We start from the raw sequence: 20,040 nt of genomic DNA on the forward strand, positions 1-20,040 counted from the left end.
AACTTTATGGAGATGCAGATTTCATTTTCCAACAGGACTTGGCACCTGCATACAGTGCCAAAGCTACCAGTACCTGGTTTAAGGACCATGGTATCCCTGTTCTTAATTGGCCAGCAAACTCGCCTGACCTTAACCCTATAGAAAATCTATGGGGTATTGATACGCCAGACCCAACAATGCAGAAGAGCTGAAGGCCACTATCAGAGCAACCTGGGCTCTCATAACACCCGAGCAGTGCCACAGACTGATCGACTCCACGCCGCATTGCTGCAGTAATTCAGGCAAAAGGAGCCCCAACTAAGTATTGAGTGCTGTACATGCTCATACATTTCATGTTCAACTTTTCAGTTGGCCAACATTTCTAAAAATCCTTTTTTTGTATTGGTCTTAAGTAATATTCTAATTTTCTGAGATACTGAATTTGGGATTTTCATTAGTTGTCAGTTTTAATCATCACAATTAAATGAAATAAACATTTGAAATATATCAGTCTGTGTGTAATGAATGAATATAATATCCAAGTTTCACTTTTTGAATGGAATTACTGAAATAAATCAACTTTTTGATGATATTCTAATTATAATTGGTCAAACCAATTAACGGACTCTAAAAGAAAGAAAACACTATAAAGTAAATTAAAGTAGTCCATGAGTCTTATATTTTCAGAGTCTTCTGTAGCCAAACAATAACCAAAATTTAAGTTGTCGCATCTCTTGAATCTGTTTTTCGCAAGACGCGTTGTGCCTAGTTTGACAGCAGTGGTGAGTAGGTATGGGAATTTTAAGGTAAATTTAACAGTTACAGTTCCAATTGTACTTAACACTTTAGATTCCTTAATGTTTCCATTAACAATTCTTTTAGAAGAATTATTTGAAAATAAGAATAAGAATCGGACTACCCTGGTCACGCTGTGTGACTTGTAAGAGTCGTTCATTCGGGAACCGCACTTCATTGGTCACTACAGTTTTAAAAGAACTGGCTCTTTGGTGTCATTCATTCAGGAATTGGATTATACCGGAAGCACTGTTTGTTTTGCACTGAAGATTCTGGAGTGGGATATCACAGCAGTATTTTAGGACGGTGTTCCATCCACATTGTCGGTAAATTGCACGTTCAGAAAGCTTTAATGGACCTGAAAGTCATGAAAACCATACAGTTCCAGTATTTAAAAAATTATAAAAATGAACTCAACCCTATTGGCAAGCACCCAAGAACCAGTGAAGTGGGAAATAGTGGTATTTGAATTGAACATGAGTGTGAAGGAGATTTCATTTGCATATAGTATGAATACAATGTAGAGTGATTAAGAAACTGCTAATGTAGAGCTGTCTGTACATATCTATATTACTTCCATTGACATTCACTTGTCATTGAGTTCATATCCATAAAACTAAATTATCCTCATCACGTAGCATGTTAAATTCTGCATCTTCTGGCATTCCACAGCCTTTTTTCCAATATGAGGGGAATTTTCAGGATAGAAATCAAAACAACCATAGGATACATTTGCCAATATTAAATAACATCTTTTCAATAAATGTGTCCCCAAAAATATTTAACATTTTTGAATATTCATTCGGCCATCTAAAATCAGTTAAAAGCCAAAATCTCTCTCCTGCATTCCCGCACAACAATGCTTGGGCGCATTTGGACTAAACCTCACCTTTTACTGGCCGAAGTATTTGTATTGTTTTAACACTGCTTTATAAACTATCGGTTTCCTTTCAGAGTTTCTTTTTTAACTCCGAAAATTTACTTTCATGAAATAATTATTGGATCAAAATTAACCGGTTATTAACCAATTTTTAAGAATACTGTTTTCATTCCATAACAATTGAAAAGGATTTCTTTCCCATTTTCTGTGACGTTCTGCAAAAGAATTTCCGTCGCTTTTCGTTCCTTGAAACATTTTTAGTCACTGATTTTTTGTTGTTGTATTCTTTTGAATTTTTGATAATTTACACTTCACATTTTAATACAAATGTAGGTCATCCAGCTATTTTGCACACAGAAAATGTGCATATTGTGCACAATGTACATACTATGTACAGCATAAATAGTAAAAGGAAGATGTTAGTATGCTAATCCGAACATAGCCTTTGCTTTGAAAAGCATGTTTTAATGTTTGTTTTTTTAAGATCATGATTCAAAGGAGTTTTTGCACGTATTACTCTTTCAAATATGACATATTCAGCCTGTGTTATTACATGCCAATTGTTCTGGTTGTTTTTTTAGGTCTAATAACACACTGTGCAGTACGGTGTCATTGCGCCCTCTGCCTTCAGACTATGAGCCCAGTGTGATGCTCTGTGATCATGCTGCCAGACACCTGCCCAATCAAAGGTGCGATTATAGTTTAAAGAGCGCATATGATTAAATCTCACTGATTGTGTTCTTTGTGAGCAGATACAGAAGAGGTGGAAGTCTTGGATGACGATGGCTCTGAGATGGAGGTGTACATATCACCAGCATAGCTGGACAAACAGCTGGTTACTCTCTCTCTGCTTCCTGATTCATGTTGGAAGAACCTCCTGCATCTCGACATCATCGAGGTTTGTATCAGTCTAAATTCTACAAAGAACTATTCATTGCAGGGTTATCTAAGTTGTTCTTTTTCAACTTGTCTTTTCTATTTTTTTTTTTTTCATTGTTAGTTTAGTTCTATTTGTGTGTGTGTGTGTGTGTGTGTGTGTGTGTGTGTGTGTGTGTGTGTGTTTTTCTATTTTCAGTTTAGTTTTTTAATTTATTTAGGCTGCTAAATTGTCTAACTGATGTATTGATGTATGTGAAATGCTGTTATATTACTTCAACACAGTCAACACACTTAACTTGACCTTTTAAACGTTTCTTTCCATTTGCAACTCTAAAGACTGGTAGGAATTACTCAAGCACACACCAACAATCCCGTAGCCTACATAATAGAGAAAGACCTTCTAAATAGCATTTTTATGTTAAATGAAGGCAGATTTTCAAGGTTTGAAATCTGATTATATCAAAAATTTTGTTTAGTTAGTTTTGGAGCCATTATATATATATATATATATATATATATATATATATATATATATATATATATATATATATATATATATAAATATATAACATTTTTATTATTTTATAGTTTCAGTTTTTCTAATAATTTGTATTTTTATTTAATTTATGTTAAAAATGTTTACATATGTTTTTGTTCACGCTGGTTTAGTCCTGGTTCAGTGACATGCTTTATTGTAATCTGTCTGAAAGACTGTACAAAATCCTTTATAATTATTACAGTCTTTTTCTACAGAAAAAGAACAAAGCTCCAAAACTCCCCAAAGCTGCACCCTTCTTCATACCCACCATTCCATTAAATCACTAAACCATTTTTTTTACTTCCTGAAGTGTGAAGCGATTGTTCAGTGAAGTTTTTCTATTTTCAGTTTAGTTTTTTAATTTATTTAGGCTGCTAAATTGTCTAACTGATGTATTGATGTATGTGAAATGCTGTTATATTACTTCAACACAGTCAACACACTTAACTTGACCTTTTAAACGTTTCTTTCCATTTGCAACTCTAAAGACTGGTAGGAATTACTCAAGCACACACCAACAATCCCGTAGCCTACATAATAGAGAAAGACCTTCTAAATAGCATTTTTATGTTAAATGAAGGCAGATTTTCAAGGTTTGAAATCTGATTATATCAAAAATTTTGTTTAGTTAGTTTTGGAGCCATTATATATATATATATATATATATAACATTTTTATTATTTTATAGTTTCAGTTTTTCTAATAATTTGTATTTTTATTTAATTTATGTTAAAAATGTTTACATATGTTTTTGTTCACGCTGGTTTAGTCCTGGTTCAGTGACATGCTTTATTGTAATCTGTCTGAAAGACTGTACAAAATCCTTTATAATTATTACAGTCTTTTTCTACAGAAAAAGAACAAAGCTCCAAAACTCCCCAAAGCTGCACCCTTCTTCATACCCACCATTCCATTAAATCACTAAACCATTTTTTTTACTTCCTGAAGTGTGTAAAAACCTGTGGCTCAAAACATTTCTCTGTTTGAGTGGTGCGACATGTCGTCATCTGGCTCAGATTTATTGTGACATTACCAGTGCTGTGAGATTAAGGAATTACGAGTGTTTGGGAAACCTGTTTGGTTGCAATTGTTAGCACCACTATTATTATTATTGCATATGTAGCAGTGTCAGAAAGTTGTACATTATGGAGCAATTTTTTGCCCCTGGATTTGATATTCAGAGGCATTTTTACCTTTATTAGGGCATGTTTTTTTCTAAAAACATTTGTTTTTGTTTTTTAAACTGTGTCTCATCCTTTTGTGTCGAATACTTACATCTAATCAATTCATTAAAAGATTGAGAATTGAGAATTTATTTTATTTTACCTTAAACATTAAATCACCAACTGACATTTATGCCATCAAATGCACGACTAGGACCATAAGAAAATATTAAATATATCAGATGTTACAAATAAAAAACAGAACGTTATTACAAGGGAAATGTTTTGCACCCACATTTAAACACATTTATTTATTTTTTTATTCATTTTGCAACTGTATTTTTGAATTTATGGACTGGTCCTATTCACTTTAATTGTAAGTGCCTTCCTGTAACCACAAGTTTATCTTTTTGATTTTTAAACAAGTCTAAATTTTGTTGTGGAAATCATTACGCCATTAAATGAATTTAACCTGGAACAGTTCTTTATTTTTCTTTAATCTAAACATGAATGCTCACCCAACAAAATGATGTTCTTTTGGTGTCATTATAGATGAGGAGCCTGTGATGCTGGTGAAGGATTTGGGCCCCTCTGCTGTTGAAGCAGAACTTCGGTCCCTGTCTCCAGATATGAGTGGAGATGTCAGAGTCATGCAGAGCTTCCTGAAGATGATCATCAGCATTCTTCAATCTAAAAGAGATTTTGACCTGGCTCAAGCCTACTCAGCATTGTTCCTTAAGGTATAGTAGGAGCTGCATTAAAACTAGCCCTATAAAAATAAGGTGTTATTTAATTTAAGTTAGATTAGTTTGATTTTACTGTTGCATTTTGAAGTAAAAAAAAATTCTAAAGGTTTTTTCTATTTACTTTGAAGGGTTTGAATAGGTCCTGTTGTGGTGTTAGTACTAATATCATATATGTGCACTATATTCAGGGCCTTGTAATGTTTCACCCGTGCATTAATGCAGCCCTGGTCTCCTCATCCAAATCTCACTACAAATAGTTAACTAAAGTTGGCAGCCCTGCTACCAATACTAAAGTTTTATTGGTAAAGTACTACAATAAATGTGGTTTGCAAGGTGCTTTAGGCATACAGGAAATGGACATTGATACTGTAGCAGAAAATTGACAGTACTGGATAAAACACCAATAGACAGTAAGTATGGTGTAGAATCAAACTAAATTGTAAAAGCAAACAATTGCTGAATCAAATGCATATCTAAACTGTTAACCGTGATTTTTTTTGCCTTTGTTTTTGCTAAAATCTATTTCATATATCTTATAATAATAACAATAATTCAAAAATATCTTTGACATTATGGCATACAAATGTATTGCAGTAGGGAACAAGTCTATTTTTAGTCTAAATGTAGCTTTAACTAAATATTGAACTGCTAATATTACAACCCCAATTCCCAAAAAGTTGGGACAGTATGGAAAATACCAGTAAAACCAAAATTCTGTTCACACTGTGCTATATTGGAAGCACTGCAACAACAGGGTTTTTGATGTTTTACCTTGTGTATTTTATTGTTTCTTTGGAAATATACACTCATTTAAAATCAGATGGTTCCAGCACACTCCAAAAAAGTTGAGACGGGGGCAAAATCCAGCGATGTCATGGTATGGGGGTGTGTCAGTGCCCAAGGCACATCTGTGAGAGCACCATTAATGCTGGAAGAAATGTTCAAATTTTAGACCAACATATACTGCCATCTAGACACAGTCCAGGGATGTCCTTGCATTTTCCAGCATAGTGTCAAACCACATACTGCCCGATTTAGATTGGCCTGCCTGCAGTCCTGACCTGTCACCAATTGAGAATGTGTGCTGCATTATGAAGCGCTCAGAACGGCAGCAAAGTCCATGTACAGTTGCACAGTTGAAGACCTTCATAATGGATGAATTGGGGAAAATTCTGCCCAAGCACTTAAGTGTCATTAGAAGATATGGTGATGTAGCACAGTGGTAAACATTGGAATGTGTTACAATTATCTGATGGGAAATGAGTGTATATTTAAAAAGAAAGCACACACAATTGAATTCACAAGGTAGAACATCAAATCATTTGTGAAAATGTCATTCTGTTACACCCTTAGTTGTACTGGATTTGTCTGGTTCTGAAACAGCAGATGGCAGCAAAAGTATATACAAATATTTACCTTCATGGTTCGTAGTCCTGCACAAAATACCATTCACAAACTGGCTCCTTCGTATACAGCCATATATGACCCAAAATAAAATTCAGTAACATCTGAACAGTATCTTTTAACACTATTATGGATGTTTGACATTAAAGAAGTGATGCAGATATTTTCCTTTGTCTTTCCTAGTCTTTTAGACACAAAGAACCTCATCTTTGTGTTTTAGCTGCATCTTCAGCTCATCGCGGAGCAGCCGGAGCTGATGGAGGAGGCACTGAGAGTGTCCCGACTTCTGAAGGAGACGTGGATCTCCCTGCAGACGCTCTTAAACCAAAATATTTGTCTGTTGTCATACATCAAGAGTGCACTGCTGTAGAGCACCTTTTCATGTATTTGTGATTTTTAAGTGTGGCTTTCTGTTATAAAAATGTGTGCACATCCATTTAGCCACCAAAATTCCCTCAGTCTTACAGATGCAAAGTGTGGTCCCATGGCAGAAATGATCCCACATCATCCTTCTTTTTCATGACTGAGCTGCAAGTAAGCGATTGTTCAGTTGTGGTTGTTTTGTGCTGATCAGACACTGAACAGATGTGTCCCTGTGTGTGTGGGAGCCCAGAACACTCCTTCACGGCTTGAGCTATAAAGGATGACCTGTCATGCAGGCCTGGATGAATTTGGATTCTGTGTGGGTGAATTTTCAGACCATTCTTTATAGCACATTAATTGTCATTGAAAGTGGCATTTGTGGAACATTAAAGGAATGGATCCCTTGCAAAGTCAAACAGTGGGAATTGCTGTCACCCTTACTGTTGATTTTCATTGACCCCACCCAGGATGTAACCAAATGTATAGGTTTGAGGGTTGGTCATATTTATCAACCACAAATCTGAATGTTTACATGACATGGTACTTCAACAGTAGAATTATGTCCAAAATAAACATGGTATTACCTTGGTACCATGTCCAAAACTGTCAATACCATGAAATGTTTTGGTAGTTTGTTATTAAGATCTCCAGAACGGGTTTGAAATGCCCTTGCTAAAATACGGCAATGTCTCACATGGTAATACCATGGTAATTTGTTTTATAATGTGTTACTGGATAATTATTATTATTATTATTTCTCCCAATTTGGAATGCCCATTTCCCACTACTTAGTAGGTCCTCATGGTGGCGCAGTTACTCACCTCAATCCGGGTGGTGGAGGACAAGTCTACATCCCTGCGTTTTATCACAAGGCTCGTTGTGCATGACACCATGGAAACTCACAGCACGTGGAGGCTCATGCTACTCTCGTGATCCACCCACAACTTACCATGCACCCCATTGAGAGCGAGAACCCCTAATTGCGACCACAATGAGGTTAACCCATGTGACTCTACCCTTCCTAGCAACCGGGCCAATTTGGTGGCTTTAGAGACATGGCTGGAGTCACTCAGAACACCCTGGATTTGAACTTGCAACTCCAGGGGTGGTAGTCGGGGTCAATACTCACTGAGCTACCCAGGCCCCGCTACTGGATAATTATTATCATTTTGATGTACCATGGTATTTGGTTTAGAAGTGTGGGTCACCCCAGAATCTAAAGAAGAAAATAAGATAGGCTATACTTTTTATAAAGAAATAGAATCCTGTTGTTATTATGATATTATTTTCATAAGCACATTAATACACAAGACAGTAAAAATGTCAGCACGAAACATTGAAACATCAGAACTGGACAGCTCATTCAACTGTTAGATGTTGCTGATATGAAGACCGTTTCACATCACTCACGTCACGGATTCAGAACACCACGTTATGCAAACAACATGCAGAGCTTTGTCCAACAAATGAAAAGTGTTTGTGTGCACGGTAAACACTGAAAACGTAATTGAGTAAGTTTAGTTAACGTTGCACTTGTTTAGTTTTTCTTTCAGATGTGAATGTGGAGATTTAGAGTAAAAGGGCATAAATATGTTTCTCACCATCTGTTATATCAATTGGGGATATGGATTAAACTACTGGAGTTATTTTTATGCTGACCTTATGTACTTTTTTTAGCTTTAAAGTTTGGGTCACAATTCACTTGCATTGAATGGACCAACAGATCTGAGATATTCTGAACAAAAACAAATAATTTTAGAAGCATAAGAAAGTCACATCTGGGATGAGGGTGAGTAAATAAGATATTTTTAATTTTTGGTTGAACTATCCCTTTAATAATACAATGGGGATTTAACATTAATAAAAAATATATATATATATTGTCCTACATGCTGTTTATTTTTTCAGATTAACAATTTTTATTGATTTACATAATTGAACATAGAAAAACAAAACATATATACACTTCCCCATTCTTCTAAAGGACCCTTCTTCAAAGGCCGCCATAACCTTCCCATCTCCGAGCACCACTCCTGAAAAGGGGATGCTCCAGCTGACCTCCAACCCCTTATATAAGTATCTGCCTGGTGATCATGACACTGGTTAAGACACAACTCTTTATGTCTCTATTTTCAATATTGAAGACCAGCCCAAAATACAGAGTCTGGGGCTAAATGATATCCGAGTGCCCAATACATCACACACCAAACTCTGAACCTTCAACCAAAACTCCTGGATCTTAACACACCCCCAAAAGTTGGGTTTTGTCTCCATCCTCAGATTGGCATCGCTAGCAGGTGGGTGTGTCTTTAAGACCAAGCTTATACAATCTAGAAAGGGTCCAATAGAATCCATGTAAAATCTTGAATTGCATAAGGATCTCTAGTTTTTTAGAATCCTAGCACACACCCCCTCCTCCAATACCAAGTTTAAATCTTTCTCCCATAATCTCTTGAGAGAAGCCGAAGCTCTGTCCCCCAGACTCTGAATTAACAGGGAGTAATACACTGATGCCTCATGACCTTTTCCAAAAGCAGTAATCACCACTCCCAGATTATCTGCCTCTTTAGGGGGGTGTATGTATGTTACTCCCAAAAATAGTACAGAGCAGGTGGCGCAGCTGTAGATACCTAAAAAACAGATCTGGGAATCCCAAAATGTTATATAGGTCTCTGAGTGTAGTAACCCCCCTCCCAATCCACACTGACCAGCAAAAAGGGGACTTATTAATATATCATTTGGGTTTCAGCCATATGCTTGAGGCAACATTTAAATAAATATCCTACATGCTGTTTATACATTGTTTTGTAAAATGAGTTTAAATGTACTTTCTAAAATAAAGGAGGTACCATGTTTATACATTTCTTTATGGTGTGGTTTATTTTACAATATTTTTTTAAGGTTAAAACCATCTGAAAATATTAACCCACTTATTAGATCAAATGAACACAGCATTTCTGTAAATAATTAACCATTATTTGGGTTGAATAAATAACCCATTTTCTTGGTAAAAATGAGCAAACCTTTTTGCTGGGGTAGTTTAGCCCAACATGTGTTCTGTCCCATATTTAAACAGCGGTTAATGGGTTGTTTTTAACTCAGTATTTTTTTGTGTAATGAACACCATCCTGTCCAGAGACAATTATTAGGCCTCTTTTTACAACCCTAATTCTGAAAAAGTTGGGACAGTATGAAAAAATGCTAATAAAAACAAAAAGGAGTGATTTGTAAATTATATTCACCCATTACTAAATTGAACATACCACAACAACACATAATATGATGTTTTACCTTGTGAATTTCAATGTTTTTTTTTAATGTACAGTCGTGTCAAATCAGATGATTGAATCGTGCTCCAAAAAAGTTGAGACAGGCAGTTTAAGACTAATAACAATTTGACGAGTTGAAATAACAAGGCGATGTGAAACAGGAGATGTTAAAATCAGGCAATCATGTCGTAGTATATAAGAAGCCTCCAAAAACAGCCTAGTCCTTCAAGAGCAAGGACTGTTCAATACTTGTCAATTTGCCAACAGATGCTTCAGCAAGTAATCGAGCACTTTGAGATCAATGCTCCCCAAAGACAAATTGGAAGGACATTTCACCCTCCGCAGTGCACAATATAGTTAAAAGATTCAAGATATCTGGTCAAATCTCAGTGTGTAAAGGGCAAGACGAAAACCACTTCTGAATGTGTGTGATCTCTGATCCCTCAGATGTCACCGTCTTAAAAAACATAATTCATCTGTAATGGATATCAAGAACAGGGGCTTGGGATAACCTTTGTTAGTCAACACCTTTCACCGCGGCATCCACAGATGCAAGTTAAGACTTTACTATGCAAAGCAGAAGCCATACATCAACACTGTCACGATTCACTGTTGTCTGCCCTGTGTTTTGCCTTTGTCATCTGTTCCCCATGGACTAAACTTCCCATAATTCCCTGCTCTCATCACTGCCAGCTGTCTTTCATTGTCTTCACCTGTGTTTCATTAAGTAATTACCCACTGTGTATATAATGCTCTGTTGTTTGCTTGTTCTTGGTCAGTTGTTGTATGTATTTGAATTTATCTAGACCTACTGTGTTTTGCCCGTGCCCATCGTGGATGTTTTCTTTGTTCCTGTGTTTACCCGTTATTTTGTACTTGTTTATTTTTGTTGCCGCACCTAGATCCAGCTCCTGAACTTTCTTCCCAGCATTACAAACACTGTCCGGAAGTGCTGCCGAATTCTCTGGGCTCGTTCTCATCTTTTGTGGTCTGAAGAGTCCACATTTCAAAAAGATTTTTAAAAAGTTGTGTTATCCGGGCCAAAGTGGAAAAGAAGCATCCAAGCTGTTATCAGCGTCAGGTCCAAAAGCCAGTGTCTGTATGGGCCAGGGGTGTGTCAGTGCCAATGGGATGGGTAACACATACATCTGTGAGAACACCATGAATGCAGACAGATATGTACAAATTTTGGAGCAACATATACTGCCATCCAGCACCGTTGTTTCCAGGGACGTTCCAGCAGGACAACTTCAAACCACACACTGCCCGGATTACAAGTGCATGACTGTGTAAGCGGAGAGTGTGGGTGCTAGACTGGCCTGCCTGCAGTCCTTGCCTCTCTCCAATTGATAATGTGTGGCGCATTATGAAGCACACTATATTGCAACGAAGACCCCGTACAATTGTGCAGATAAAGACCTTCATAATGGATGAATGGGGGAAATTCCACTTTCTAAAGTTAACAGACTTGTGCCTTCAGTGCCCAAGTGCTTAATAAGTGTTACTAGAAGAAATGGTGATGTTTCACACTGGTAAACACTCGACTGTCCCAACTCTTTTGGAGCGTGTTTCAATCATCTGATTTGAAATTACTGTACATTTTCAAAAGAAATGGGAAATTCACAAGGAAACAGCTTTCAATATAGCAAAAGGTGAATATAATTTACAAATCACTCCTTTTTGTTTTTATTAGCATTTTTCATACTATCGCATCTTTTTCGGAATTGGGGTTGTATATACTGTATGCATTAAAGAATATTCTGTGTTCTACACAAGTTTAGCTCAATCAGCAGCATTTGTGGTGTAATATTGACTACCACAAAAATATATTTCAACTTGTCTCGTCTTTACAAATTGGTTCACAAATTGGGTATTGTAAGGCACTTACAATGGAAGTCAATGGGGCCAATCCATAAATGTTAAAATACTGTTTTAATAGTATAAGACCAGCAATAGGCTATGCGTGTAAATGTGATTTTTAATGTGATAAAATCGCTTACTATTGCTGTGTAAAGTTGTGTCCAATTTTATAACTTTGTTGCGATGATGACGTAAAACTGTTAACCTGAAACTCTACTAAAAACAATGATTTAAACAACTGTATACTTAAAATAGTACACAAGTTATAACATAATAATTAATGTAAGTGCTTTTATAAAATTAGAAGCATCACATTTCTGTATTTAACACCTCCAAAAATGGACCCCATTCACTTCCATTGTAAAAGCCTCACTGTAATCTCGATTTTCACCTTTTAAGTCTAAATTAATTTTTGTGGTAATCAACACTATGCCACTGTTTGGTCAAACTGCCGATTGAGTTTAACTTGTATTAAACCCAGAACATTCCTTTCAAATCTGCGTGAATTAAAGGCAAAACAATAAAAACATTTAAAAGAATTAATCCTCTCAAACTTGAATAACAATTTTATATATATATATATATATATTTTTTTTACATAATTTGAATTGGGGAAAATGTCCATGCAAAAAATGGACATGACACACACACACACACACACACACACACACACACACACACACACACACACACACAGCGCCCTACATAGGCGACAGTAAGACCCAGTGGAAGCCGCGAGCACCGATCAGAGAGCGACATGACAACCGCGAAACACTAACGGTACACATTCAAGTCCACTCAGTGCACCTCAGGAACACATTACAGGTAATTATCAACTATTTCGACAATAATGCGTATTATGTGCCTTTGAGCAATGTATGTGTGGTTTTTCCATGTGATGCTGTGATGTTATTGTTGCCTGTACAGATCCCGTGAAGCGCCAGAGATGCTGAAAGTGACTGTGGCCGCCTCTCGCGCCGCTCCTGAATACTGGATCGACGGATCCAAAAAAGAGACGCTGGCCGACTTCTATGAGCTCGAGTCTGAACTGGGACGGTAAGTGGTGGTGCTGCTGTATCGTGTCGATGAGTTGTTGGGGTGGATGCGGAGAATGGAACCCAGCTTTGGGAATAACCTGCTTTTCGGAAGCAAATTGAAACGCTTGTATAATTTTGGATGATATTTGCTACTTGGACCTCTAATACAAAATATACAAGAATGGATAACAGAAGTGCAAATATAGCTTTAATTAAATACATATTCCGGGTCCAATACATGTTAAGCCAAATTAACAGTATTTGCATCTAAATGTTGATTACAACTAAAATTAATTTAGACACTTTTCTAAAAACAAGAAGAAAAAAATAAATAAATCTTGGTTACAGTGAGGCTCTTACAATTTAAGTCAATGGGGCCAATCCATAAACATTAAAATACTCACTATTTCAAAAGAATAGCCACAAGACATGAATAATATTTGTGTAAACATGATTTTAGTGTGAAAAAATCGCTTACTAATCTTCTCTGTGTAAAAAAACGACTGTAAAAATTACAATTTAAACAACTCTACAGCTCAAGTAATAAACAAGTTATAAGTGCTCTTATAAAACTATAAGCTTCACATTTCTGCCTTAAATTGGTCCCATTCACTTCCACTGAAAGTTCCTCGCTGTAACCTCGTTTTTTGCTTTTTCTAAAGAATAGGGACAAGTCGAAATAATGTTTTGTTTTGTTTGTTTGTTTGTTTGTTTTTTGCTAATGCCACAAAATGCTGTCAAGTGAACTTAACTTGTGATGATATTCCTTTACGATATCACGATATTGATAGCCAATATTTCCTTTAAATTAAAATAAAAAAATAAATAAATGTAAATTGATATTTTTCTTAGAATAATTTTGGCAACAAGGTTGAAGAGTTGAGTGATGCTTGAGCTTGTAAAATGCAGTAAACACTACAAATGTGTAACAATTGACAAGGTTATTTAAACAAGTTTTTACTCCAAAGAACACAGGATGTGTGCATTTATTGCTTTTTTAAAAATAGTAATGTGACATAAATATGTACCATATTCATAAAAAGGTCTATATTAAAAAGTGAACTGTCACTCATGAGGGGGCAGCTAGTTTGAGACTATGTTTGTAGTTTTTTTAATAGAATAGAAATAGACTTACTAAGTGTCATTAGTTTAAACCAGAGTGATAAACTGAACTACTGTTTACGTTGCCACATTTTCACTTATCACCAGGCAACAAGTGTAACAGGAGAGGACAGTCTTAAAGTACAAGGCATTCCCTAGGTCAAGGACACTGAGTTTGAACAATTTGTCAGTAAAAAAAAAGAACAGAATGTTATATTGCACTGATTTTATTCTGGCAGAATATAAAATGTAGGTGCCACATAAAATATTTAAATAAATACACACATTCTTCTCAGAAGATCAGGCATTTGAATAATTCATTTTTTTTTTTTTTCTCATTTGGAGTAATTTTACCTTTAAAAAATAACTTACAGAAAAGTGGAGGGGGCTTTTGATAAAGACTTGAGGGAGACTTGGACCCTTACAAATAAAAAACTACTGGCACAGAATGATTACCATGTTCCTTGGCATTTAAATGGTACCCCAAGGTTCTTCAAAGAATATTATGATTCTGTTTTTACCATGGTTGCATCTCTAAAAATAAAGTAATGACATGGTTACTTTGGTACTGTTTTATTAGTGAGATTTTCAGAACAGTTTTAAACAGAAAGTTTTATAACAAGGTATCAATTATTCAGTGTACATGTAACCGTCCTGTTCGACAAGCTCCGAGCGGGATTCAAACCGGGTTGTGCTAACGAGGAGGCCAGGGGAGTGAGGTTTACACACTGCACAGCTACCTACCAGCTTGCTACCATTACATTCAGTTACACAAAAGTGCCATGGTATTGCTTTGGTTTTTGTTTCTGCCCTTACAAAAAGTATTGTGGCAATATCAGAGATGGTAATACTATGACATTTTTATATATGCTATGATACTGAAGGATTACCATATTCAAGTAACATGGTATTTACATGGTACTCCAAGGTACTTCAAAGAAAAGCACGGTACTGCCATAATATGTCTAAAAACTCATAGTTGTACCATGCAGCTTTAGGTATGATTTAATTACAAAGTAATTAATTACTGTAATCAAATTACTTTTTCCGTGTAGTGTAGCAAATTGCATTTCAAATTCTTGTAATCAGATTACAGTTACTCTCTTTCAATTAATTATGTTTAATTAATTTACTTGGGTTATACATATTTCTAAAATAATATTATATATGTAGAATACAAAGATGAATTACATTAATATGTACATTTGTTTGTTTTCAGACAAATGAAGGGCTTGCTCCCCCTTACAATCAATGAACAAGGAAATATAGACAATATTTAAAATTGAGAGGAAAAACAAAAGCTTTTCTGTGTAAAGTGTTTTAGAAAGTAACTTAAAAGTAATTAGAATGTGATTATGTTTTCAATTAAGTGTAATCTCATTACAATTATAGTGTAGTAAATAGTAATTTGTAGGAAATAACTTTGAATAACTTACCAAACACTGGTACCATGGTAGTGTAACAATACAGACTGAGCTCACTGTGAAATCGGAAACAGTAGGTTGAATTTTCTTAAGCTAAATTGGTCTGCGCTTACCGAAATATTGCCCCCAGTGGCCAAAGCAGTAAATGTTGTTGGGCATATGGCCATGTGTGAGCTCCAATTTTCTGGGTGAAGTGTCCACAGAGGGGCGCCAAAAGCGAGTTGAGAAGCGAGTTGTTTCCAGCTGTACAGGCTGGAAAACCTCAGAATTCAGCTTATAACTATTTATGCAAACGTGATTACTTCTTGATTTCAACAGCTTTTCAGTAAGTCGGCATAATGTGTCAGATCCTAGGGTACCGGAACTCTTAGAAACAACATGCCGACTTACTGTATGATCTTGTTGAGTAATAAGAAATGACCCAATGTCCCATGTGAAAATCTTAGTTCAATTTCAATGCAAAACAACAGTGCATTTATGAAAGACGGGCAGATTCATCTTAAATTTACTCTCTGGAGTCATGGGATGCTACTTGAAGAGGAAAATAATGTAAAATCAGCACTCAAAATCTTAAAGAATATAGCTGTGATCTTATCATACACTAAATCTGGCTTGCATTCTTTAACCATTTGAACAGTCTGGCTGTCTCTCACATATAACAGTTTGTGTTGAATCCAAATTGTCTTTGATAATCAGATTGCGGCATTTCAGCATCTCTGAACAGGGCGCAGCACAGTGTGTAGGAGGGGAACATTCATCGATCTCTGACAGGGGGCCTTGAATTTGTTGCTGAGTGCATATAAAGTGTTTGGCTCTTGTTAACAATGGCTGTCTTACACAACTATTTCAGGCAGGCTTAGAGTTACAGTCTGTACTAAACACTGAAAGGGATAGTTCACCCAAAAATGCTATTTCTCTCATCACCTACTCTTTCTTGACATCGGCATTCTCCTTGACGATCATGATTTCAAGCTTGATTGCATTTCCTAGCGCCATCTAGTGCTCTGCACAAGTGTCATTCACTAGGCAGTGTAATCAAGCTTGAAATCACGATTGCGTCTAGAGACTGCAATGACAAGATGTAAAGTGAAAAGTTGTAACATATGGTCTGTTCTCACCCCAAACCGATCATATCACAATTCCCAGAAAGAACACTGTATGGCAATATATATTCTGCAGTGAACACTGCAATCTGTATTTTGTTTTGCAAAAAAAAAATGTCTAAACATTATTAAAACAATATAATTTACTTTAAAACAAAATTATGCAATTTAATGAGACTTAAGATAATATGGGCCATATTTTAAGAGCACAAGTGTTAAGCACAGTGCTATGCCATATATCAGTGGGCATGGCCATTGAGTTTTGGTATTTCCGTGCAAGTATACGCAAAGTCTAGGCACAAGTGGGCAGCTCTCTACTTAGCCAGTAAACTTACCACACTGCACATAGCTGTACATACTGTACATATCTGTCTATATGGTTCATACAGAATATCCATATTTACTCTGTTTTTCTTATGATATATTCTGCTAATACATTGCATATATCTATATTATTCTACTATTTTAATGTCACTGCTACTACATTGCACATATATGTACATGTTGTTCATACACTGTTCATATTACATAGCCATATTTATTCTGCTCTTATAACACTGCAATATATTTCTTGTCCTGCCTTTGCACCACCTGTCTACACTTGAATATCACAATGCACCTTTCTACTTTTTTGCACTTCTGGTTGGATGCAAACTGCATTTCGTTGTCTTTGTACTTGTACTCTGCACAATGACAATAAAGTTGAATCTAATCTAATCAAATTTATTTTAATTTCATGTCTCGTGTAATATCTTTTCTGTTATTTACAGTCAGTTAGTGATCGAAAAGATTAAATGAAACATTATTTCTAATCATATATTGCACAGATGAATGAAGAAAAAAAACATGAAACCTCTCTCGTTAATGTGCGCTGCATTGCCTTTTCTCTTAAAGAGACAGTAACAATTTAGCACTTGTTATACACTCACCTAAAGGTTTATTAGGAACACCTGTTCAATTTCTCATTAATGCAATTATCTAATCAACCAATCACATGGCAGTTGCTTCAATGCATTTAGGGGTGTGGTCCTGGTCAAGACAATCTCCTGAACTCCAAACTGAATGTCAGAATGGGAAAGAAAGGTGATTTAAGCAATTTTGAGCGTGGCATGGTTGTTGGTGCCAGACGGGCCGGTCTGAGTATTTCACAATCTGCTCAGTTACTGGGATTTTCACACACAACCATTTCTAGGGTTTACAAAGAATGGTGTGAAAAGGGAAAAACATCCAGTATGCGGCAGTCCTGTGGGCGAAAATGCCTTGTTGATGCTAGAGGTCAGAGGAGAATGGGCCGACTGATTCAAGCTGATAGAAGAGCAACTTTGCCTGAAATAACCACTCATTACAACCGAGGTATGCAGCAAAGCATTTGTGAAGCCACAACACGCACAACCTTGAGGCGAATGGGCTACAACAGCAGAAGACCCCACCGGGTACCACTCATCTCCACTACAAATAGGAAAAAGAGGCTACAATTTGCAAGCTCACCAAAATTGGACAGTTGAAGACTGGAAAAATGTTGCCTGGTCTGATGAGTCTCGATTTCTGTTGAGACATTCAGATGGTAGAGTCAGAATTTGGTGTAAACAGAATGAGAACATGGATCCATCATGCCTTGTTACCACTGTGCAGGCTGGTGGTGGTGGTGTAATGGTGTGGGGGATGTTTTCTTGGCACACTTTAGGCCCCTTAGTGCCAATTGGGCATCATTTAAATGCCACGGCCTACCTGAGCATTGTTTCTGACCATGTCCATCCCTTTATGGCCACCATGTACCCATCCTCTGATGGCTACTTCCAGCAGGATAATGCACCATGTCACAAAGCTCAAATAATTTCAAATTGGTTTCTTGAACATGACAATGAGTTCACTGTACTAAAATGGCCCCCACAGTCACCAGATCTCAACCCAATAGAGCATCTTTGGGATGTGGTGGAACGGGAGCTTCGTGCCCTGGATGTGCATCCCACAAATCTCCATCAACTGCAAGATGCTATCCTATCAATATGGGCCAACATTTCTAAAGAATGCTTTCAGCACCTTGTTGAATCAATGCCATGTAGAATTAAGGCAGTTCTGAAGGCGAAAGGGGGTCAAACACAGTATTAGTATGGTGTTCCTAATAATCCTTTAGGCGAGTGTATATATCAGTGTAAATCGCAGAAGCGCATATAAACAAACATGTTACAAAATGTAGTAATGTAGTAAGTGTAATAAATGTGTAAATACATAAATATTTAAAAGGCACAATCATACATTGTAAAATATTTTAACTTCAGAAAACACTATAAATGTTAAAGAAGTTAAAGTCCACTGAAGTGCCTTGACAAGCACTGTTCAATTTAACGTTTTGACTGATTTCCTTCTGAAACAGGAAGCGTGTGCAGAAAATTTCGAACGACTCGTCCCATTTTTAAAAATAGCCAATAGGCTTTAGTTTACAGCCACATACACACCCCTTCACCACACTGCACATGCAAGAGCCACATACTGGGAAAACTTGAAGACTCAGTATCGGCCAGCTTTCCTAAAGTTTTGTGAATGGAATTCTTTACCTGGAGTTCTCATGAGTGCGAATGATCCAAACACACACACAGGACACAGTGCAGATTTTAGCTCAGCTTGATTCGTACCGCCCGGCCAGGGGAAAATATCCTGTGTCTTCTCCCAAGCACACACATATGGCAGGCTTATATAAGATATACTTATGTATAGTTTTGTTTGTTAACAAGTTGCATGTGATTTGACCTCAGCAGATTATTCATGTGATATGAACACAGCAAAATATTTGTTAGGGATGTATTGTATATTTCTTGAGCAAACAAGTTGTCAATTGATCAGACTTCATTAGTATGTTTGTTATAACAAGGAGATATTGACAACAGGAGACAACTGATTCGTCATCCATTTGAACTCATAAGCACAATATAGGGCTGCTCTCATACGGCATTTTCTAGCTTAAAGTATATTATACATGGTGGCAGGGCAGAGGGCGGGTCCAGGTCATGATTCTGCATACCCAACCCCTAATTATGTTGATGAAGCCTGAGACGATTAAAGTGACAGCAGTGTGACAAAGAGAGAGTGTGTCGGGCAGCTGCCACATAAATAAATAATAATGTTTTAATATACCTAACTATTACAATTTATATCACAGAATGATCTTACTGTCAACATTACTACATAACCAGCCCACAAACACACTCAGCACTTGTGGTCTTGGCTTGTGCCAATACAGATGAATGAGAAACAAGCAAGTAAAAAATAATATAACCATGCTTTAATCACAACACACAAAGCATAATGAATAAAGAACACTGCACAAAAAATAAAATAAACTCCAGCCACTTGCCCTCGCAACACAAATGCAAATTCTCCAATATCCCTCCTTCTTTGAAGTGTAAAAATTCAAGCCAGTGGGCATGCAACCAGGGTTTGGAGGGTTTGTAGAGGGGAGAAACATAAAATATATCTTATCGCTATGTTGTTTGCTAATTGC

The 20,040-nt window shown here is 36.5% G+C and overlaps 2 protein-coding genes across 2 annotated transcripts in view; both read left to right on the top strand.

The window, feature by feature from the left end:
* Nucleotides 1–627: 627 nt before the first annotated feature.
* Nucleotides 628–9,557, top strand: LOC127636312 (WD repeat-containing protein 36-like). Its single transcript, XM_052116776.1, has 3 exons — nucleotides 628–2,552; nucleotides 4,787–4,974; nucleotides 6,605–9,557. Exons 1-3 carry the CDS (start codon nucleotides 2,516–2,518, stop codon nucleotides 6,752–6,754), a joined length of 375 nt encoding a protein of 124 aa, XP_051972736.1. The 5' UTR covers nucleotides 628–2,515; the 3' UTR covers nucleotides 6,755–9,557.
* A 3,019-nt stretch (nucleotides 9,558–12,576) lies between these two features.
* Nucleotides 12,577–20,040, top strand: part of LOC127636296 (calcium/calmodulin-dependent protein kinase type IV-like) — a 48,700-nt gene continuing 41,236 nt past the window's right edge. The window contains exons 1-2 of the mRNA XM_052116756.1: nucleotides 12,577–12,701; nucleotides 12,804–12,932. Coding sequence (XP_051972716.1) covers nucleotides 12,823–12,932 — 110 coding nt within the window. The 5' untranslated portion in view covers nucleotides 12,577–12,701; nucleotides 12,804–12,822. The remainder of the gene's footprint in view (nucleotides 12,702–12,803; nucleotides 12,933–20,040) is intronic.

This window comes from Xyrauchen texanus, chromosome 4 (genome assembly GCF_025860055.1).
Source record: "Xyrauchen texanus isolate HMW12.3.18 chromosome 4, RBS_HiC_50CHRs, whole genome shotgun sequence".
Lineage (NCBI taxonomy): Eukaryota > Metazoa > Chordata > Actinopteri > Cypriniformes > Catostomidae > Xyrauchen > Xyrauchen texanus.